This window comes from Calliphora vicina, chromosome 4, assembly GCF_958450345.1.
Source record: "Calliphora vicina chromosome 4, idCalVici1.1, whole genome shotgun sequence".
Classification (NCBI taxonomy): domain Eukaryota; kingdom Metazoa; phylum Arthropoda; class Insecta; order Diptera; family Calliphoridae; genus Calliphora; species Calliphora vicina.
In genome coordinates this window covers 46,535,080-46,558,284 of record NC_088783.1, presented here as the reverse complement: position 1 = coordinate 46,558,284, position 23,205 = coordinate 46,535,080, and the positions used below count along the sequence as shown (strand labels likewise).

The 23,205-nt window shown below is 30.5% G+C and overlaps 2 protein-coding genes across 2 annotated transcripts; both read right to left on the bottom strand.

The window, feature by feature from the left end:
- Window positions 1–243: 243 nt before the first annotated feature.
- Window positions 244–14,755, bottom strand: LOC135958400 (cytochrome P450 3A24-like). Its single transcript, XM_065509303.1, has 16 exons — window positions 14,626–14,755; window positions 14,392–14,530; window positions 11,789–11,896; window positions 11,622–11,726; window positions 11,129–11,554; window positions 10,933–11,050; window positions 10,604–10,867; window positions 10,365–10,528; window positions 10,283–10,299; window positions 7,079–7,217; window positions 1,837–1,944; window positions 1,675–1,773; window positions 1,185–1,610; window positions 983–1,103; window positions 657–920; window positions 244–587 (listed from the first exon to the last, which is right to left on the bottom strand). Exons 1-16 carry the CDS (start codon window positions 14,646–14,648, stop codon window positions 421–423), a joined length of 2,688 nt encoding a protein of 895 aa, XP_065365375.1. The 5' UTR covers window positions 14,649–14,755; the 3' UTR covers window positions 244–420.
- A 411-nt stretch (window positions 14,756–15,166) lies between these two features.
- On the bottom strand, window positions 15,167–19,904 carry LOC135956248 (probable cytochrome P450 28a5). Its single transcript, XM_065506665.1, has 8 exons — window positions 19,665–19,904; window positions 19,460–19,598; window positions 16,639–16,746; window positions 16,468–16,572; window positions 15,985–16,410; window positions 15,802–15,919; window positions 15,474–15,743; window positions 15,167–15,400 (listed from the first exon to the last, which is right to left on the bottom strand). The coding sequence occupies exons 1-8, from the start codon at window positions 19,850–19,852 to the stop codon at window positions 15,237–15,239; spliced, it is 1,518 nt and encodes a 505-aa protein (XP_065362737.1). The 5' UTR covers window positions 19,853–19,904; the 3' UTR covers window positions 15,167–15,236.
- Between the last annotated feature and the right edge of the window lie 3,301 nt (window positions 19,905–23,205).

Here is a 23,205-nt window from a genome sequence, read left to right as displayed (position 1 = left end):
GATTCTGAACAGCCCAATATAGCTCTCTTACTTGGTTATTTTTATTAAAATGTGTGTGCTTCACAAAAGCTCTTAATTTGTGTATATTATGTTTGCTGCTGTTTGACTTCTTCCAGTAATCACTGACATTTTGAACTTTTCATACAAAACAAAATATTATTGAAATACTAGACTACGAGTAACGAAATAAAGCTGATAAGAAAGCTACAATGTACTCTACTCACAGATGTCAACAAAATCAAATAAATTGTACAATAAAAAAAAATTAATGTTTATTATGATGACCGAGAACTTGATACAAAAATATACATACAATGTTAGATTTTATACTTCAATTTAGAATTATATTGTAGGTTAAATTAATAAAAGTTTAGCAGTTAAACTTGTACAAATAAATCTTTTGAAGTGCAAACATTAGCATTAATTGATTTTTTCAAAATCCAACCAAATGCCACCATCCAATCTCAATGCAAAATAGGTGGGATCTAATTTATTATCCTTACGCGTCTTGGGATTGACGCGAATACGGTAATTACGCAATATTTCCACTAAGGCCCCCTTGATTTGGGTTAAAGCAAAACGCATACCTAGAAAATATGTATAGAAAATTACAAAATGTAAAGATATTCTCAAACAATTCATCAAAATTTGCTTACCTATACAAGCTCTTGGGCCATCGCCAAAGCCAAAATAGACTCCTTTGTCCTTAAGTGTTTTTAAACCACCATCCATTAAACGTTCCGGTTCAAAGGCATCAGCATTTTTATAGTAATCTTCATCGGACATGATGGCATGTATTGGTAAAATGACACGAGTGCCAACGGGGACATGTAAAGTTGTGCCATCTTTATTTACCAAATCAATAGTCTCAGTGCACAATTTTGCAGAATGTGAACCGGGTGGATACATTCGTATAGTTTCTGGGTAAAAATAAAAATTCAATATTTTAGGCAAATAATTTGGTTATTTATTTCATGTTTACCATGCACACAAGCGTCCATATATTCCAAAGCCATAATTGCTTCATAATTATTATTATCTTTTCCCAACTTTTCTAAAATTTCATCACGCAGTTTAGTTTGTTTCTCAGGATAACGTGCTAGCTAATAAATAAAATAATTTCAATATGAATTAAAATTTGCCATAGTTTTTCTTTATTTCTTGTTAGTTCATCATCAACTTACCAATAATAAACAGTGTGCTAAAGCATTGGCAGTAGTATCAAAACCATCCAATAGAAATGTCATCGTATGACTTGTCAGTTCTGGCAATGTCAAATTCTTTTTCTCTTGCAAATGTAACATGTAATTCATGAAATCAACACGATCTTCATTAATACCCTGCTCTCGCTGATTTTTTCTCAAACTTAGAGAGCTCTCCATTATACCAATGAAAAACTCTTCAATGGGTTTGGGTACAAAACGTAATTTTTTGATTTTAGCTAAAGCCGGTATTAAACCCACCAATGTCATGTAGACAATCAAAATGAACGATTGTTCAAATAGTTTTTTGGTATTATCAAAAATGGGACTTGAATCCTCGGCAAAAGTGTTGGCCTGTAGACCCAAGACACAGTCGGTAACCACTTCACAAGTGTAACGCAAACTAAGCTGTTTAAAAGAAATAAAATAATTAGGATGTGTTGTAAGAATTGTGGCTTATTTAATTAATTACATCTTTGGCCTCGATACCATCACCCATTTTGCCTTGCTTTCCTATGTAATCGATCATAGTTTGGCAAACTTTGTTGGTAACCGGAAATACAGTTTTAATCTGAAGAGGGAATGTTTTTAGTTACTTATGTATATGTAAATATGTATGTATTATAACTCTTACTCTATTGTGTGTTAGGCCAGGTGTAACTTCAGCTCTTCTTTCCTTCCACTGTTCGCCCCTTAAAACGAATGGATTGTTGGAGAATATTCTATCCGATTTTTCATCAATCTGAAAAATTTAATAGATAAATATCATCTACTGTCTTGTTTCAGAATAATGTTTACTGCACTGTTTACTAAACATTTCAAATATTAATAAGTATATATTAAATCAGGCGCGGATCCAGGTCAACTATTTGGAGGGGGAAAATAATAAAATTTGTTCTACATTTTTTCTTTATTTTTCCATTTTTATATGAAAACTTTTCAGTTTTGGGGGGGAATTCCCATTTCACCCCCTCTGGATCCGCGCTTGTATTAAATATAGATTACACAGATACGAATCAACTGGTTCCAGTAATATGCTAATAGACAATAAACAAAAGAAAGTGTCAAAATGGTTGTGGTGTGGAAAGAGTATCAAATATATATGTCACTCTGCAAACCACAACCATTGGAAATTGGTTGTAGAAGGTTCGATTTTTCTTTTTTTGAGAACTGTCATTTGTTTCATATCTGTGTAATCTGTGATTTTAAATAAGTAAGAAAGTAAATGAGAAAAACATTTTGCTTTTAAAATTTCAGTAATTTATTTTCGTGTAGTGGTTTTCGGAATTGGGCCTTATATGGGACCAATGACTAACTATAGACCGGATCTTCACTACTTCCTGCTAAGTTGGAAACTTTTGCGGTTGAAGCGTTGCACATAAGGAGTGGCCGTAGAGCTCTTAAATTTAGCACCGAGAATTATATGGACCAAACTAAGAAAAAAATAAAATTTTATCAAAATTGACCACGCCCAACGCTCACTGCCCATACAATCCAAATAGATTTTTTCGCATAAAAATGTTCCTATCCAAGTAAAAGTCTAGAAATTTGGTACATATATTTTCTGAAACAAAAGAAGAACGTATACTAAGTTTTATTAAAATCGGCCATGTCCACCGCATACCGCCCATGCAATACAAATGCAATACATTTTTGTGCAAAAATTATAAGGAGTGGTAGAGCATTGAAATTTGGCACCGGACTAAGTTAAGAAAAAAATTAAATTTTATCAAAATCGTCCACGCCCAACGCCCACTGCCCATACAATCCAAATTGATTTTACATACATTTATTGAAACAAAAAAGGAACACATGCCGAGTTTCAATAAAATCAGCAACGCCCACCGCCCACAAAACCCATACATAGATAAATTTTTTTTTGATATTTCATTTATTATTCGACAAAAAATGTTAAGTTTTCATCCTGTTCCGAAAACTATTTTTTCTTTTAGTCGAAACAAGACACTCATATCTTTCATTTTATTAAAGAAAACAGCTTGGGGGAAAGTGGGGCTACATTTTTTTTCTCCATGGAAAATAAAATAATTTTTAGAGACTTATAGATTTGGGCATATCTTCTTAATGGTTTATGGTTTCTCCATATTTTTTTTTTGATGGACAAATGTTATATTTTTCAAATATGTTATAGGTAAATGGTATTATTAGGAAAATTATGCATATATAAACCACTGAATTGCGTGAAAATATAAGTAAATTTTTGCTTAACAAAAATAAAATTTTTCTTAAAACTATAAATGTACATTTCATCCTTAAACATTTCTCTACAAAACTGCATCATTTGATTTTTGAAATTGAGTGTTTGAAAAATTGACTTTTTGACACCAAAATCCCTCTGTACATTGCAATAGCATAACCTTGACCTCCATGATGAACTTTCAATTTAAAAATATTTAATAATATAGAATGTATTTCATTAGAATTTTAATTGAACTTGTCAAAGTTTATTAAGACTGATATTTTTTGCTCATAAACTGTTTCAAGAGCAAAAACATTGTATATTCTTTTTAATAAAAGATAAAATAAAAATAGCCTTTTTTAAAAAATTAAAAAGCAATTTATACACAAGCCAAATAAATGTTTTTTTCTATAATAACAAAGTGTTCTCAAGTGTATATTTTCTACATAGAAAATATATATTACATATTTATTAGGGTATTCAATTAATCGGGTTTCTGATTTAATCGGTTAATCGAGGTTTAGATTTAATCGGTTAATAATCGGTTGATTTTAAATTATTCGATTAACCGAATAATTTCCATTTTAATTTTAAATTGAAAAGAAAAACAAGAATTTTATGCACTTATACAAGCATTTTGTTAATAAGTTTTAATAAAACTTGACTTGAAAAAACATTTTTGGATTTTTATACCCTTCACCATGAGTGGCAAGGGTAAATATAAGTTTGTCATTCCGTTTGTAATTTCTACATTTTTCATTTGCGACCCCACAAAGTATATATATTCTGAATCGTTATAGATAGCGGAGTCGATATAGCCATGTCCGTCTGTCCGTCTGTGTGTTGAAATCAACTTTCTGAAGCCACCAAATAACTTACATACACGAATGATACATCAATATCTCCGAAATTTTTCCGGCTCGGTTGCTATTTAAAATCGAGAAAATCGGTCCACAATGGCTTAGATATAAGGAAAAAACCAGGACAACCTCGATTTTTTACCTATTTTTGACCCATATCTGGATTACTAAATCATTAATATAGACAATATGGATATCTAATGATAGATATTTGAAAGACCTATGAGTATGTTGGACCTACAATGGGTCAAAATCGGAAAATATATTTTTTAACCCGAATTTTTTTTTTCATAAAAATTTTTTTTCACTAAATATTAAAAAAAAAATTAAAAACTAAAAAAAAAAGTTTTAAAATTAAAAAAAGAAATTATAAAATTTAAAAAAAAATTTAAAAAACAATTTCGAAAAAACAACTGGAAAAAAATTTAAATTTTGTTTACCTAAAAATATTTAAAATTTTTATTTTAAAGTATAATTTGGTGAAGGGTATATAAGATTCGGCACAGCCGAATATAGCTCACTTACTTGTTTTTTTTTAGATTTTGAATACTTTAATTGTTTTTTTAAGTTGTGATAAAAGACTCGTTTCTGTAATGTCTTTAGTTTTGTCTATCACCATATCGTCCTCCGCCTAATTAGGACAAAGTTCGTCATAGAATATTCTAAAAAAGGGTCATTTCCAAATTCCTGTACTTCAAAAAACTATTGCTAGAAGGGAATGTTTACCAGTTAGGAAATAATCAGCCTTATCATGTAAGGCGTAGTCGTTTTACGACAACGAAAGTTACGTACTAGAATAAAGAAATTATACAACCTGTTTCATTAATCTAGTACGAAACTGTCGTTGTCGTAAAACCACTACGCCTTACATGATAAGGCTGAATATTTGTGTGTTTAAAACTATATTTCTTTATAAAGTGCAAAAAAAAATAAATTTCGTTTAATCGATTAATCGACACAAATTAATCGGTTTATTTGTTATTTGAAAATCGACAATTTCGAATTATTCGAACAGTTAACCGACCAAAATTAATCGGTTAACCGATTAACGGTTAATCGATTGAATACCCTAATATTTATACAAATTTATATTATGTACAACTAAATGGAACGGTTAAAAATTGTTTATAATAATATGTTTATAATATGCGATATAACAATAAAAGTTTAATAAAAGTCACACTACTTTGTTATTAAATCAATCACCATTCGTGTATCAGTGAAACTCAAATTATTGTGCCAAGCTACCATTATATTGGCTATATGGCTTAAAAATTCGGCATTTTTTTAAATGTTTAGCTTTTATTTTGAAACATTTGTACAATATAAACTTCTTCAAACTATTGGCCATTGTTAGCTATGACATTTTCCCATTTTTCTGGCAACATATGGATTGCGAGCCAAAAGAACTGCTCATCTTTTGAGGCCAAGAAAGAATCAATGCAATATTGGGTACTCTGGTCCAAAGAGTAGTCGGATGGGGCACGGGTGCGGCAAAACTTTGCAACCACTTTATTCTAAATAGTTTTTAACAGATAATGCATAATATGATCGAGCGTTGGAATCTTAGAGTTTCATGTCTGCCGCATATTCTGGGCGTTTTTCGGAAAATGTTCGCTTCAAACGAATCAGTTGCGTTTGGTACAGTTTGCATGTGATGGTCTGGCCAGAATTCAGCAGCTCGTAATAGATAGTTATACGTACGATTTCTTACAATTTCTTACAATAATGGATACATTTCGGACATGAACATTCGTCTTTCAAGGTCTCTCTGCTTCAATTCGTATGTTACCAAATTTCCCTGCTTTTGGATGAATCCTACTGCTCGTAAATGTTTTGAAATTTTTTCAAGCTCTTGTTGAGTTTAACTACATTTTGTGAATCACTGTTTGAAACTATTAGATCATTATTATTGTAATTGTTTTCAATACCATAACAAGTCTGATTTTGTAATAATAGTTTGGTTGTTACTAAAATTCTACTATACTATAATTAAATTAAAATTAAATAAATTTGTTTATTAAATTACATTGTTAATATATTCAAACATTCTTTTTATATATTCTAAATCAAATACATTTTTGAATAAATAATTGCGATCGCTAAAAGGTAACAATGTCGTCATACGAGGGCGGTCAATAAGTCCATGATTTTTTGTATTTCCCATGGCAATACTGTTCCTGTCAACAGGCATCTGTCAGTTGACTCCTGTCAAAATTTGAACAAGCTGTATCATTTAGTTTGTGTTTGACAGTCATTGGTAGCTGCGTAACTTGAGCAGAAAATGGAAAAAATAGATTTCGTGTGCTCATTATGCATTATTTTTTGTGGAAAAAAACCACCACTCAAACTAAGGCTAAGCTTGATAAAAACTATGGAAACTCTGCACCATCAGTTTCAATGGTAAAAATATCGTTTAGTGAATTTCGTTGTGGCTGTTGTGAGGCACGATATGGTGTTGACCGATCGGAGATTGAAAGTGCGAGAGATTATGGAAGCCATAGGCATCTCCCATGGCTCAGTGGTATCAATGTTTTTTACCTGTGTTTCATTCAAAAAGTCACTAGCCTATTGACCCGCCCTCGTAGTTTTTTAAATAGGACAGAAAAATAAACGAATTTGAAATAATTATGATTATTTTTTTCGTTTTAAGCAATGTTTTATCAACATTTTCCATAATTGATTCACAGTGTGTAAATAAATAGTTTTAAAATGTTCTTAAACATATAATTTCAAATTGCGTCATTTGTTTGACCCTAACTGCGCAGAAATTTGCAAAAATGCCTTAAATAAATATAAAAAATATGTACAATACTTACAAATGTTGAGACCTCGTTATCATGAAAATGTTTAAAATCTGTCACAAAAACACGACGAATCATTTCGGGATTAAGAATCATCAACTGAGGACAGCGGCTATTGAAAACGCCAATAAAATAATCACTGTTTTTGTAAGATCTATAAACAAAACGTTAAACATAATTTATATGAATTGTTAATTAATTTTTTTAAACATATTACTAAATTAAACCAATTAAACAAAGGAAAAAAAAACCTACTCATAAATATTTTTAACATCGATGGCAATATGATTCTTTCGCGTAAAAACACTGGGAAAATTACCCACGAATGGTAATGGTTGTGGACCGTTTACAGCACGTTTTTTCCAATAATTAAAATTCCATATTAGAAGGATATAACATACGGATACAATTCCCAAAATCACACTTAAAATTGTGAAAATCATTTTGATTTTTATTTTTATTTTTTTTTTTGCTTAATATGAGATCAGCAAGCGAATGTAAATAAACAACCGGCGAGTTTGAATTTTGAAAGAATAATAAAATAAACTGTGGAAATTCTAAACAAGAAATGTTTGCTAAATAACTTTTTTGTTTTTCTTTTTTTAAAAAAAAGCTTTTAAATTTGTTAATATAATTCCAACTGAAAGCTCATACCATAGTAGCAATACAAAATTATTAGAATTAAACATACAAATCTGAAAACTAACCTAGGCTACTTGCCATTATACAGACAGGTAATGCAATTACTAAATTCTATAGTTAGCCTCATCGCTGAATTTTATGATAAAATAGTCGTCTATAAGTTATGCGAATCTTTGACTGATTTTCGAAGATTATTTTGATAATTTGGTAGCGTTGTTCAAGCGTCAATCTATTCATGATAATTTGCCAGTTTATACTGATCATAAATGTCAAAAATTGAGTGCGTAAAAATTACACCATTTATTTGCAAAAACTGACAAACTGTTATCACCCTAATTAACAAACATTATTGTTCGGTATACAGATAACGTTTTTGTTTAGGTACTTTAAGATTATCAGTATTACCTGTATTTCATCAGAATATTATTAGTAAAAATTTTGCGAAATAATTGCAGAATCTTTATCAAAAACATAACTCTAAAAATAAATAGTTGTTATAAATGTACATTCTATGAGAAAATGTCCAACAAATCTTTTGTCAATATTTCGTCATAAATCGAGATAAAAAGTTCAATCATTCATATTTTAGTCCAACAAACGATCTTTTGATAAGTAAGCAAAGAACAAAATCAATAATAAATATTATCGGTATGTAATCAGAATATTATTAATTTAGAACAGACATTTTGAAATTATAGCTAACTTTTTGAAATTCTAAGACGTCTGTCTGTCTATTGAAAACAAATCGTATCCTAAAATGCAAGAGGGCCTATCAACACTTTTTTAAATTTTACAGGAGAGACAAAAAACATAATAAAATTAGTTCTAAGTACTCTGAAATTATATTGTAAAGTAGGCCGAAAATCGGGGAACATACATATGTCCCTAGTCTCCATAAAAGATCCCCGCAGAAAATGACTTGAACATTCATAATTGTCTTATAATAATTAATATCGTGATGAAATTGTACATAAACAAGTTTTATATGAACCTTAATCTTAAAAATCTTCATTTTCCATAACTTTGAAAATAGCTCGATCATAATTTAGACCAAATAAGCTTATAATCGATAAAATACCTCTCTCTGTGATCATTAATTTACACCAAAAATAGATTTTTATATAAAAAATTGAGAAAATTTTTAATCGTCATTAACTTTCAAAAAAGCGTTTAATAGAAAAACATGTAAGAGATCTATATTCACCAAATTATACTTCAAAATAAAAATTTATTTTTTTTTCATTTTTTGGAAAAACAAATTTTTGAATTGATTTTTTAATTTTTTTCTTCAATATTTAGTTAGGGAAAAAACTTTTGGTGAAAAAAATAATTCGGGTTAAAAAATATTTTTTCCGATTTTGACCCATTGTAGGTCCAATGTTGTTGCAAAGGTCTTTGAAATATCTATCATTAGATATCCATATATTAATGTCTTAGTAATCCAGATATAGGTCAAAAATTGAGGTTGTCCTGGACCGATTTTCTCAATTTTAAATAGCAACTGAGCCGGAAGAATTCCGGAGATATTGATGTATGAATCGTGTATGTAAGTTATTTGGGGGCTTCGGAATGTTGATTTCAACAGACAGACAGATCCAGAATATATATACTTTATAGGGTCGGAAAATTATATTATGGAAATTACAAACGGAACGGAATGAAGGATATAAAAAGCTTGATCTGTAATCTCTCATATTTTTGTTTAAAAGTAGATCGATCGTTGATTCCGAAAATCACTTAAAAACTCATAGATCTCTTTTAAATATCGTTATCAGGTTCAAATTCGACATAAGCAAACCTTATTTGTGAAGATCGGTTCATAATTGGTCGTAGCTCCCATATACGAACTGCATTCAAAAAACTCATTAACATAAATATCGATTATGATCAAAGCCCAAAATCCAATTCCGAAAATCTCTTTAATAAGCATAAATCTCTTACAAATATCATAATCAGTTTTAATCAGTCTAAATTTTATAAAGATCGGCTCACAATTCTCCATATAGAAGATACAGAACCACTTACAAAAGTTGATAATAACCACTTATAAATACAACTGGGGCCAAATTACTGCATTCGATATCGAGTAATTTTCATATTTGAGAGCATTCGATATCGAGCAAGAAATTTGGTACATTTTATCATTATTACGATATCGACATCATTTTTCGATACGATAGCTCATTCGATCACAAGTGCGGTAATTTGGCCCCTGGACTTTGTGACGATCAGTCCACAATGACAATAGCTCTCGCATAAGATCCCTTTCCTAGAATAACTATATAAACTCTTGATGGTGGCACAGCCGTATATAACACTCTTACTTAATATTTTTAAAGATTTCCTATGTAGATCATATACGATTCATCACAGCAGACTGCTAAACATCATTACATTGATTAGAAAATTAAATTAAATAAACCAAAAAAATGTCATAACCCAGAACTTGAATTGTGGTACGCAGTCAATGTTAAATTTAATTTTTTTCCTACTTTTCGTTTTGTTAAGTGTCCCATTAGTTAAATTTAGAATTTTTTGTAAATCAAAACAAACAATGATGATCAATTTAGCTTTTACTTTTTATTTTTATGATGCTTATGATTAACAGTAATAAAAAAATTGTTTTTGAATCTATAAATAGTAACTTTTGTATGGCTTAATTTATTTTTTCAAAATCCAACCAAATGCCACCATCTAAGCGCAGCAGGAAATATGTGGCATCCATTTGATTGTCTTTACGAGTCTTGGGATTGACATGAATTTTATAGGTGCGCAAAATTTCCACCATGACGGCCTTGATTTGAGTTAAAGCAAAGCGCATACCTAAAGAAAAAAATACGAAATATTGAGTGGAATGAATTCAAGTTCTCCTATAGCGAAATTTCTCCGATTTCTTACCGAAACAAGCTCTGGGGCCATCACCAAATGCATAATAAAGACCTTTGTCTTTGTACATTTTCAAACCTCCATCCATAAAACGTTCTGGATCGAAGACATCCACATTTTTATAATAATTCTCATCCGTCATTACGGCATGTATGGGTATGACTACCTTGGCTCCCACAGGGACATGTAAAATGGTGCCATCTTTATTTACCAAATCAATGGGCTCAGTGCACAGTTTAGTGGAATGTGAACCGGGAGGGAAAATGCGCAGAGTTTCTATATAAAATTTAATTCAATTGTGTATTTTGTTCAAATATTTCTTAATATTTATGTTAAATTACCATGTATACAAGCATCCAAATATTCTAAACCAATAATGCTGTCAAATTCATTATCATGACCTAATTTTTCTAAAATTTCCTTACGCAACTTATCTTGTTTGTCGGCATGACGACCCAACTGTAATTACAAGCATATGTGAAATAAACAATTTGATAATAAATTTATGTAAATAAATTTAACAAACACAAAACATACCAACAATAAACAGTGCGATAGTACGCTGGCTGTAGTTTCAAAACCATCCACTAAATATGTCATTGTATGTGCTGTCACTTGTGGTATTGTGAGATTCTTTTTCTCTTGCAATTGCAGCATGTAATTCATGAAATCAACACGATCCTCATTGACACCCTTCTCTTTTTGAGATTTTCTCAATGTTATGGAGCTTTGCATTAAATCTACGAAAAAATCTTCTATTTTTTTGGGCACAAAACGTAATTTTTTGATTTTTGTTAAAGCTGGTATTAAGCCAGCCAAAGTCATGTAAATTATTAAAACGAACGATTGTTCAAATAGTTTTTTGGCGTTATCGAAAATGGGTGCTGATTTGTCGGAGAAACTGTTGGCCTGTAGACCCAATACACAATCGCTGACCACTTCGCAGGTGAAACGTAAACTTAGCTGTAATGGGGAAGAATTTAATATTTTTTTTAGAAATATATAGTTATTGGATTTTAATTTAACTCACATCTTTGGCATCTATGCCATCTTTGGATCCCACTTTGCTTTCCTTATCAATGTAGTCAGTCACAATTTTACACACTTTCTTGGTTACCGGAAATACGGTCTTGATCTGAAATTGTTTTTGAGGTTCTTAGTAAGTATAGTTTTATTTAGTTATTTCTATTGTCTTACCCGATTTTGTGTGAATCCAGGTGTTATTTCAGCTCTTCTTTCTTTCCACTCTTCACCCGTTAAAATGAATGGATTTTCGGAAAATATTGTATCCGATTTTTTATCCACCTGAAATATTAGTGTAGATGTTAGAAACTTAATTTATAAGAATAATTTGATTAATAGTCTAATATTTGTTATTATATTGGGCGGGATTATCTCAAATTTTTAGCTTTTATTTTGAAATATTTGTACAATATAAATTTATTCAAAATATTGGCCATTTTCCCATCTTTCTGGCAACATTTGAATTCCGCGCCAAAAGAACTGCTAAGATGAGCAAGAACGACACAAGCGAATTTCTGATACTCCGTTCTGAAATGAAGCGTTTACCAGAAAGAGCTTTCTGTATCGATCGAAACAAATAGTAGTCGGACGGGGCAAGGTCTGGACTATAAAGCGGGGTAGGCAAAATTTCCCAATCACTTCTATCTAAATAGTTTTTAATAGGTATTGAAACATGTGGCCGAGCGTTGTCATGATTGAATATTACGATTTCATGTCTGGCCGTTTTTCGGCCAACTCTCGCTTCAAACGAATCAGTTGTGTTCGGTACAGGTTCCCTGTGATGGTCTGCTCAGATTTCAGCAGCTCATAATGGATAGGACCATTTTGCTTCCACCAAATACAGAGAATTACCTTAGCGCCATGGATATTTGTATTTGCTATCGATTTGTCTGGTTGTCTGGGTTTCAGACAACCAGACGAAATGGATCCATTACTAGGTTATTGTAATGGATCCATTTTTCATCGCAAGTGATAATTCGGTGCAAAAATTATTTTCTTTTATAGCGTTCAAGCATCATTTCGGACATGCAAAATCGTCTTTGAATGTCTATGTGCTTCATGAAATATGGTATTCTATTTCCCTGCTTTTGGATGAATCCTACTGCTCGAAAAGATTGTTGCTTGAGTAGCTTTCAATGATTTTGCATGTTCTTGTTAAGTTTTATACCAATCTTCATGAAGTAATGCCTCCAATTCTTGGTCTTCAAACATTTGTGGCTGTCTTGGGCGATCTTTGCCTTCCGTGTCAAAATAATCACAATATATATTGTGATATTTTGATCGCAATCTGGATTTCAGAATATTAGGCTATTTTGCGATCCATCAATACTGCAGTGCCCTAAGGGTACAATATACAATATACACGTTCAATATATATTGACCGCGATTCAGTATCGCGATATTTATTGAACGTGTAGCATGCAGTATTGATGGATCGCGATCCAACTCGCAGAATAACCTAATTTTGCGTGATCCATTACAATGGATCGCAATCCAAATATCACAATATATATTGAACGTGTAGCAGTACCCTTACCAACAAATATTTAAAATTATGTTGCCTTAATAACACTGCTAAAAATTACACTTTTTGTCAGAACTTGAAAAGCGACCTAATGGGGATTGTAGGCCTAGGTGAGGACATACTAAAACCATTTTCAAAGATTTTGAAACACCCTCAAAATTTTGATATATTTTTAAAAAACTATTTTAGGGTAGGTCGTAGTACTTTAGTACCTCTAACTCACATATTTTTAGGCCGATTTCAAAATTTTAAACAATTATGGATAGACAAAGAATTAAGCTTTCATAAAATGTATGCATAAAATGTATATCGAAAAAATTGCGTAAGTTTTTATAAAAAGTTTCGCTTTATTTTTTATTTTTTTAATAATTTTTCAAATTAAACAATAGTTATTTTAATTTTTTTCTATAAAAACCTATTCTTTTTTGCACAGTGTTTTAAAGACAACTTTATATGGGAAAAATATTACTTGTTAAAATTGGTTTATTTTTGCAAAAGTTATTAAACTTTTTTGAAAAAAGTTCAAAAAAATTTTCCTTGTAAATTCAAAATTTTACAAATATTTTTTTTTTCAGTTTTTTGTTTCTTTTTTATTCATATGCGCTGGGGGAGAAAATATTAAAAATGGTGTTAAAGTAGAATAACTTTTACAATTTTAATCCGATTTGAATAATTAAAACCATGTTTTATTAAGAACTAAATTTCCTATATATGTTGGTATAAAGTTTTATAAACTTTCATATCAAAATAAGCAATGAAAAGCGACTAAAATCAAAAAAGTTGAAAAACAATATTTATAACTTACAAATGTATAAAAAACTGCACGTAATTTTAAAGCGTAATCAGTTATCTTTCCAAACCCGTTAACTAATTTAAAGTCGGACAAAAACTGACTGAGTTACAGATCGATAATTTGACGAACATCACTGAAAACGGTTTTTTCAGAATAACTACTGAATTTGAGGGTGTTTTTGAAATTTGTTGACACAATTTGTAATGTACTCAGCAATCCCTATAACCCACGCTAGGTCGTTTTCCAAGTTTTTTTCCATTGTAGCACCGTGTAATTGATGAAGATTTAGGGATGAGTTTACATATAGAAAATAATTTATTACACCACTTAATAAAATATAGGTGTGGCAACAAACGATCCATGTCTATGTCTATTAAATTTTTGTCAAATATTTAAGCAGGTGTTAAGAGAATACAATTGAAACATTTTAACTAATTTACAAAAGAATAATATACTTACAAATGTGGAAGCTTCATTGTCATGGAAATGTTTGAAATCTGTAACTAAAATACGACGAACCAATTCCGCATTGGTAATCAACAATTGGGGACTGCGACAATTGAAAACACCAACAAAATGATCGGTATTTTTGTAAGATCTATATAAAAAATAAATGATACACAATTACACAAGATATTCTACAAGTCATATGGTACAAATAAAACAGATTAATTTCTAAAATTTTCTACATACTCATATATATCCTTAATATCCATGGCCAAATGTCTTTCCTGAGTAAAAACACTGGGAAAATTGCCCACGAATGGTTTCGGCTGCGGCCCCTTTATACCCCGTTTTTTCCAATAATTAAAGTTCCATGTTAGAAAAATATAAAACAATAAAGCAATTCCTACAATCACCGTAACTATAGTAAGAAACATTTTTAATTAATTTTCCTTTTTAAAAAATTACAACACTTTTATTTCCTTTAGAATTAATTTGACAACTGATCGTAACGAACCGTTCATTACGAGTTTTAAAATTCGTTTGCAATTGAGCACCAAGTTTTATTTCAGTATTGTGTGAAAGCTTTTTCTGAAAAAGCTTTTACATTTATGATGTATAGATTAAAGCAATTGTTTTCAATTAAACAATTGAACTTTTAAACATTATTTTGAATGTGTGATAGATGCAAGCACAAATTGAAATGGCTTTGTGAGAAACCAAATTTTTGTAAATAGATAAGAAACCAAACAATGCTAGAGTTATAAATAGGGAATTAAATCACAGTAAATGATCTTTACATAAATATTAATATGCTTTATTTGTATTAATTTTTTATTAATAAATTTTTCTATTATCTATTAAATTTTCTTAAAATCCAACCAAATGCCACCATTTAAACGCGATAAGAAATATTTGGGATCCAATTCATTATCTTTGCGGGTTTTCACATTGACACGAACTTCAAACTGACGCATAATGTCCACTAAAGCGCTCTTAAGTTGGGCCAAAGCAAAACGCATACCTGGAATTAACAAAATAATTAAAAAATGTTTAGTATTAATTAAAAATAATGAATTAATAATAATATTAAATACCTAAACAGGCTCTGGGTCCCTCACCAAAACCATAATACACTCCTAAATCTTTGTATTTCTTGAGGCCACCATTTTCCTCCAGGAAACGTTCAGGTTCAAAGTCATTGGGATTTGTGTAATAATCCCCATCCACCATTATGGAATGTAAAGGTAAAACTACAACGGTATTTTTGGACAAAACTAAAGATTTGCCATTTTTATTGAGCAATTCTATGGGTTCGGTGCAAAGTTTATTGGAAAAGAAGCCGGGAGGAAAGAGACGTATGGTTTCTGAAAAACAATGAACATATTAAGGCCTTTAAGCTATAAGTATTTATTTATTTATTACCATGAATGCATGCATCTAAATATGGCAAATCCATCATGCTATCAAAATCTTCCTTATCTCCAATTGTGTCCAAAATTTCCTCACGTAACTTTTGTTGTCTTTCCAAATCACGGCCCAACTAAGTTGCATAAAATCAAAAATTCTATTTAAAAAAGTTCCTCCACCATTTCTCTTCTAACTTACCAACAATAAAGCATGCGATAGCACTGAGCCTGTTGTCTCAAAACCATCCGATAAAAATGTCATGGTATGTGCAGCCAAATCCAAAGTCGACAGTTTCTTTTTCTCCTGCAACTGTAAGATATAATTCAAAAAGTCTACACGTGATTCATTCACACCCTGCTCTTTTTGTGATCTTCTCAGCTCTACAGAATCTTGCATAATCTTTACGAAAAACTCCTCAGATTTTTTGGGGAAGAAACGTATTTTAATGAAATTACTTAAAGATGGAAATAAACCCAATATTATGGTGTAAAATATAAAAATAAAATTTTGTTCGAAAATCTGTGTTATCATTGTCATAATGGGTGAAGGTTTGGGTGAGAAACTTTTGGCCTCCAGACCCAAAACACAATCGGTAACAACTTCAGAGGTGAAACGTAAACTGAGCTGTAATGGGTTTGAAAATATTAGTTTCTGATATTGATACTCTTTATGTTTTCTTACATCTTTAGCTTCAATTCCATCTTTGGCAACCATTTTCATTTGTTCTTCAATAAATTTTGTCATATTTTTGCAAACTCTTTGGGTAATGGGATAAACGGTTTTGACCTTAATAAGAAGTTTAATTATTTCGTTAGTTTTATATCAATGTTTTTATAATGAGTAAGTACTTACTCTGCTTATTGTGAGACCAGGTGTTATTTCAGCTCGCCTTTCTCTCCATTTTTCACCGGTCAAGGAAAACGGATTGTTGGCAAATAGAAAGTCGGATTTGTCATCCACCTGAAATTGAAGAAATCAAGAAATATTTTAAGTCATGTAAGAAAGTCTAGTCTATTAAACTCAATCATATGATATGCTACATTAGAGATACCTTACATGGGACCTATTAATAATTATGGACCGATCCTGGCATTATTTCGGCTGAATAGGGTATCAAAATTAGAGTTCGATAGGAACCAAAAATTTATTGGAGAAATCTATAAATACTCGTATATATGAATATTTAGAATCAGTAACCATTAACTTCTGTTAAAAGTACACAGAATTTAAAAGATAACATCATGATTAGCCAATAACAGTTGTATACAATTATACAGTGTATAGAGTCCTCAATAAACAATTCATTTTAATTATTCTTATCAAAAATTAGTTAAATATTCTTATCAGAGTGAATGTTACTATAATATAACATTAAAAGTGTTTTATTTATTTTTTAATCAAGTGAAAGTGTTTTTCTGTCTAACACCATTATTATTTGTACCCTACTAAGATAAAAAAATTGAAAATTTTTACTAGATTTATTCTAACATTATAGATTGAAATTAATTAACATCTAGCTAAAACTTTCATTACCAAATTTTGGGCTAAAAATTCTAATATTCTTTATTTTTTATATCGGAATTTTAACAGAAGTCGTGATCATTTAAACAGTTAAGTCGGGTTAATTACCACGGTACGATACGGACACACAATAGGTGATGCTTTGCTTTCGTACTTTGATAAAGCTATAGCGAAGATCGATACCATTCACGAACAAATTTAGGTTGCAGAAATTGTAATTTTTTAAAATGTAATATTTTATTTATAGTTAGATTTTGTTAAAATTATCCAAATAATTGTCACATTTTTGAAATTCATATGAATTTTTTAATCTGATATATCTAAGCTTTAATAATGTCTTCAAACATATTGAGCCCTATCCGCAAAAATATATTAAGTCCATAGCAAGAAGCTTTATAGGAGAATCTTTTTTATATTATGTGTATTTAAGATAAAATTGATTTTGCTATAAAATTGTCACGGTACTTGGTGCCGTTGCAACGGTTGTTGGTTAAGATATTCTTGCGGTTATGGCTCTATATCGAAGCGACTTGTACGCTAGTCCTTTTGGCGAATACCCACCAGGATGATGGAGGGTATTCAAAGCATTAACAATCACTCAATTATTTGTAGGTAAAACAAACTTAAAAATGTTAATTTAAATGTTTTTTTCTGCCTAAATGAAGAGTAAATTTTGTTTCAAATATGATTTTTTGGGAAAACTTTATCAATTTTCGATTTACAGGGAGAACAATTTAAAAAATATTGGATGTATAACTTAAAAAGGCGGAATTTTTTGAAGTTTGTACAATATAAATTTATTCTAAGTATTGGCCATTATTAGCTATGACATTTTCCCATCTTTCTGGCAACATATGGATTTCGAGCCAAAATAACTGCTCATCTTTTGAGACCAAGAACAATGTCGGATACTATGTTTCAAAGTGAAGCGAATACCAGAGAGACCGTTCTGCATCGATCGAAACAAATAGAAGTCGGACGGGACAAGGTTTGGACTATATAGCGGATGAGGCCAAACTTCTCAACCACTTCTTTCTAAATAGCTTTTAACAGGTATTGCAACAGATATTACGGTTTCATGCCTGGCCGCATATTGTGGGTATTTTTCGGCCAATGCTCGTTTCAAACGAATTAGATGAGTTCGGTACAGGTTCCCTGTGATGATCTGGCCAGATTTCAGGTTCCTTTTGATCCCACCAAATACAGAGCATTACTTTAGCGCTATGGATATTTGGCTTTAATATCGGTTCGGCTGTTTAACCGGGCTTCACATACGATCTCTTACACTTCGGGTTATCGTAATGGATCCATTTTTCAATACAAGTAATGATTTCGAGCAAAAATTATTTTCTTTTATACGTTCAAGAATCATGCAAAATCGTCGTTCAAGGTCTTTCGGCTCCAATTCGTAGGGTACCCAATTTCCCTGCTTTTGGATGAATACTGCTGCATTTTGAAATTGCTGCTTGAGTAGCTTCTAACTATTTAGCAAGCTCTTGTTGAGTTTGACAACAATCTTCATGGAGTAATGTCTCCAATTCTTGGATTTCAAACTTTTTTGGCTGTCCTGGGCGATTTTTGTCGTTTGTGTCAAAATCACTACTTCTGAACCGAACAAATCATCTTTCGCACCTTGAAACCGATGAAACACATTCACCATAAGCTTTGGTGATCAATCGGTGTGCTTCAGCTGTACTTTTTTTCAATTTAAAGTAGTAAAGCAAAACTTCCCGCATATGATGGTTCATTTGTACAATATTCGACGAAGCAAAAAAAACTTTGTTATTAACACTATAATGTTCAATGACTAAGTGAGAATAAATGACAGATATTTACCCTTCAAAATGACATATAATGAAAACCGCGTTCAAAGCATCATCTATTGTAAATCCCGTTTTTTTTTTCAATAAATAGAATTGTTCTAAGATTTCTCAATTTCATTTGGAAATTACTCAATTTCAAATTGAAATTCTGAATATCATGTGGAATCTAGTTAATTCAAAATTTATCTCATTAACATCAATTCTAGTTTTCTAAATTTAAATTAAACATGCTGATCATATAACTGTTTTGTTTTATTTTAGCTATTCTATCTTTAAGCACTACATACATATTATTGGGTTTATATTTAAAATCAATTTTATTTACTCACCATGCGTGAAGCTTCATTATCATGGAAGTGTTTGAAATCTGTACTATAAATACGTCTCACCAATTCACCATTTGTTATCAATAATTGGGGACTACGACAACTAAATATGCCCACAAAGTTATCGGTGTGTTTATATTTTCTGTATTAAAATTAAAATTTTGAAAAAAAAAATAATAAAATTTGTTTACAATAATGTAATACTTACTCATAAATATCTTGTAAATCATAAGCCATATGACGTTTCTGTGTCAAAACACTGGGATAGTTACCAACAAATGGTAGTGGCTTTGGACTAACAATGCCCCGTTTTTTCCAATAATCAAAATTCCATATTAGAAATATATAAAATAATAAGATAAATGCAATTATGCAAGAAATTATTGTTAAAAACATATTTTTGTTTAGCTTGTACGTTAATCAACTAAATAATTAAACTGGTGTTAATATCGAGAGATATGCAAGAAATGAAAACTTGTAGAAGGTTTTGAATATAAATATACAACAAACAGAGAGCTTTTTTATTTTATTGCGAGTGAAAATACTTTTTAATTAGATTAATTTATTAAATATTTAGTAGGCACTTTTTGAGGAGCATGGGAGATGAAGATAGTGTATGCGCAGTTGCCAGATGAATTAGGTTAAAAATGGCATTGAAACAGTTACTCCGTAAAATTATTGATAAATTTAAGCCAATTTCCGATATTTTTTTTGGAATGGGCTTAAATTTATCAATAATTTTACGGAGTAACTGTTTTTTGCTTTTGTCATCATTGTCAAAACTTCAATAACCCTTTAAGGATTATTTAATAGGACATCAAAATCTAGGTATCTTTATTCCTTTCCTCTAATGTACAATTATTCTAAACATAAAGCATTTTTGATATTGTTAAAATACAACTTCAGATGATTTCGAGTTCCAGTATTTTGATCAGCTAAACCAGTATTTTGATCAGCTATATTTGAAAGTTTTTCTATTTCCCTTTAGATTATAAAGTTATTCCTTTTCTGTTTATTACTTTTACATAATAATATCGAATTTAGTTTAAAATTTAAAGGATCTACGTAACTTTGGTGCTTGAAATTTTCTTTTAATTTCTTTTTAAAAAAATCTCAAAAATGTAGAGTAAAAATAACCAAAATTTAGTTAAATGATTAAGTCTGGCAACTGAGTGTGTTATTATTGATTTGAGAGGGTATTGTTGATATTGTTAAAACATTTAAATAAACAACAAGTTTTAATAACGATAAAAGCTCACACTAAAGAAGAATAGCCAAATTAATCAATAGCTTTTTTATTTTTACTTATTAACTAGCATGTTACCTCTAAAACCCCTTTCAGCTCAGATACCGTTACCGATATAATCATAAATATGGTTTACCTCTAAATACCGCCACCGATATTCTATAAATATTGGGTATATGACTTAAAAATGCAGGTTTAACAATAGATGGTTTATCTTTTGAATGCGGTTATTATAACCTTTATATATAAGTTTGACATTGTAATGACGTTTGTAATTTCCACAATATAATTTTCCGACCCTATAATATATATTATGGATCCATATAGATAGCGTTGTCGATTAAGCCATGTCCGTCTGTCGGTCTGTTGAAATCAATTTTTTGAAGACCCCAGATATCTTCGGGATCCAAATCTTCAATAATTCTGTCAGACAGGCTTTCGAGAAGTTTCCTATTTAAAATCAGCAAAATCGGTCCCCAAATGGCTGAGATATGAGGAAAAAACCAGAACAACCTCGATTTTTGACCTATACCTGGATTACTAAGTCATTAATATAGACAATATGGATATATAATGATAGATATTTCAAAGACCTTTGCAACGACATATATAAGACCATAGTAAGTTGGACCTACAATGGGTCAAAATCGGAAAAGATATTTTTTAAACCGAATTTTTTTTTTCACCAAAAAAAAATTTAAAAAACAAAAAATTTTAAATTTAAGAAAAAAAAGAATTTTTAAATTTAAAAAAAAATTTAAAATTTACAAAAAAAAAATTTTTAAATTTTAAAAAATAGCATTTAAAAAAAAAATTTTCCAAAAAATGAAAAAAACAACTGGAAAAAAAATAAATTTTGTTTACCTAAAAATTTTTAAAATTTGTATTTTGAAGTATAATTTGGTGAAGGGTATATAAGATTCGGCACAGCCGAATATAGCTCTCTTACTTGTTATATATGTCATTTTGAAAGGTACATATATTTCAATTATTCTCACTTAGTAATTGAACAAAGTTTTTTTTGCTACGAAATTGTCGAATTTTGTACCAACGAATCGTCATATGCTGGAAGTTTTACTTTACGTCTTTAATTTAAAAAAAAGTAATACTGAAGCACACCTATTGCACACCAAAGCTTATGGTGAATGCGAGAGATTGTTTGTGCGGTTCAGAAGTGGTGATTTCGAAATGGAAGTCAAATATCGCGCAAGCCTGTCAAAAAAAGTTTGAATACCATGAACTGGAGGCATTACCCCATGAAGATTGTTGTCAAACTCAACAAGAGCTTACAAAATCATTTGAAGCTACTCAAGCAGCAATTTCAAAACGTTTGTTGGCAGCAAGAGTCATCCAAAAGTACAGAAATTGGCTACCATACGAATTGAAAGAAAAACATTTTTGCACCGAATCATTACCCGAAGCGTAAAAGATCGTATGTGAAGCCTGGTCAACCAGCCGAATCGACACCAAAGCCAATTATCCATTGCGCTAAGTTAATGCTCTGTATTTGGTGGGACCAAAAGAGTCTATTATGAGCTGCTGAAATTTGACCAGACCATCATACCGAAACTGTACCGATCGCAACTGATCACGCCGAAAAATGCCCAGATTATGCGGCCAGACATGAAACATCATGACAACGCTCGGCTACATGTTCCTGTTAAAAAGTATTTAGAAAAAAGTTGTTGGGAAGTTTTTCCTCACCCGTCCGACTACTATTTGTTTCGATATTGGCTTGATTCGTACTTTGAATAAATTTATTTTATACAAATAAAAGCCGCATTTTGAAGTCATAAACATAAATTTTTAAAATATTAAAAAATATATTTTTATTTTAGTTTTAGAATTTTTCATACAAATTTATATTAATGATACTTTATTTTTATTTCAGAAAACAACATAAGGTAAGACACATTTATAATTTCATGCAATCCACATTTCTACAAATACTCTTACGCTTCACGTAGCCCCCATACAAATATCGCCCAGAATACTGTTTGAACAATTTTGCACAAATTATATTCCCTTCGGAATGTGACCTATTTTTTTTTATCAAAAATTAAAAATTTTGGCCACATGTTTTAAAATCCCAAAGCTGGGTTAAAAAAACGGGTAGCAGGTTTAGAAACCTTAATGTGTTCCTTATTTATCCCCAAAGTATTTTCCCAGCCCTGAAAGAAATGTGGTCTCCATGGGCAAACTTGTAAAAAATACCATTTTTGGGAATTTTGCTCCAATTTTTAGGAATTGTGGGATTCCCTTTGACCATTTGACAAGTTTTTTTACATCTTGTCATTAAACATAATAATTTTAAAATAAGTTGAAAATTTCATTAATAAACATTTTATTACATATTACATATTTATTGAGATTCTAAAACTAAAATTTGTATCAAAATTTGAATAGGATTGCAAATATTACGAACAATTTGATCCACATTTATTCCGAGTTATATTTTTTTGTTTAGATAACTTAATTTTTGGTCTTACAAAAAAATTTCAAG

Bases quoted from the DNA above. Each gene is read 5' to 3' on its own strand.
- LOC135958400 (XM_065509303.1), bottom strand. From the start codon at position 14,648: ATGGATATTAAGGATATATATGA. The intron at 11,727-11,788 runs GTAAGACAATAG...AAACAATTTCAG, and splicing joins CTGGATTCACACAAAATCGG to ATCAAGACCGTATTTCCGGT. The intron at 588-656 runs GTAAGCAAATTT...CATATTTTCTAG, and splicing joins TGGCCCAAGAGCTTGTATAG to GTATGCGTTTTGCTTTAACC.
- LOC135956248 (XM_065506665.1), bottom strand. From the start codon at position 19,852: ATGTTTTTAACAATAATTTCTTGCATAATTGCATTTATCTTATTATTT. The intron at 19,599-19,664 runs GTAAGTATTACA...ATTTTAATACAG, and splicing joins GATTTACAAGATATTTATGA to AAAATATAAACACACCGATA. The intron at 16,573-16,638 runs GTAAGTACTTAC...CTTCTTATTAAG, and splicing joins CTGGTCTCACAATAAGCAGA to GTCAAAACCGTTTATCCCAT.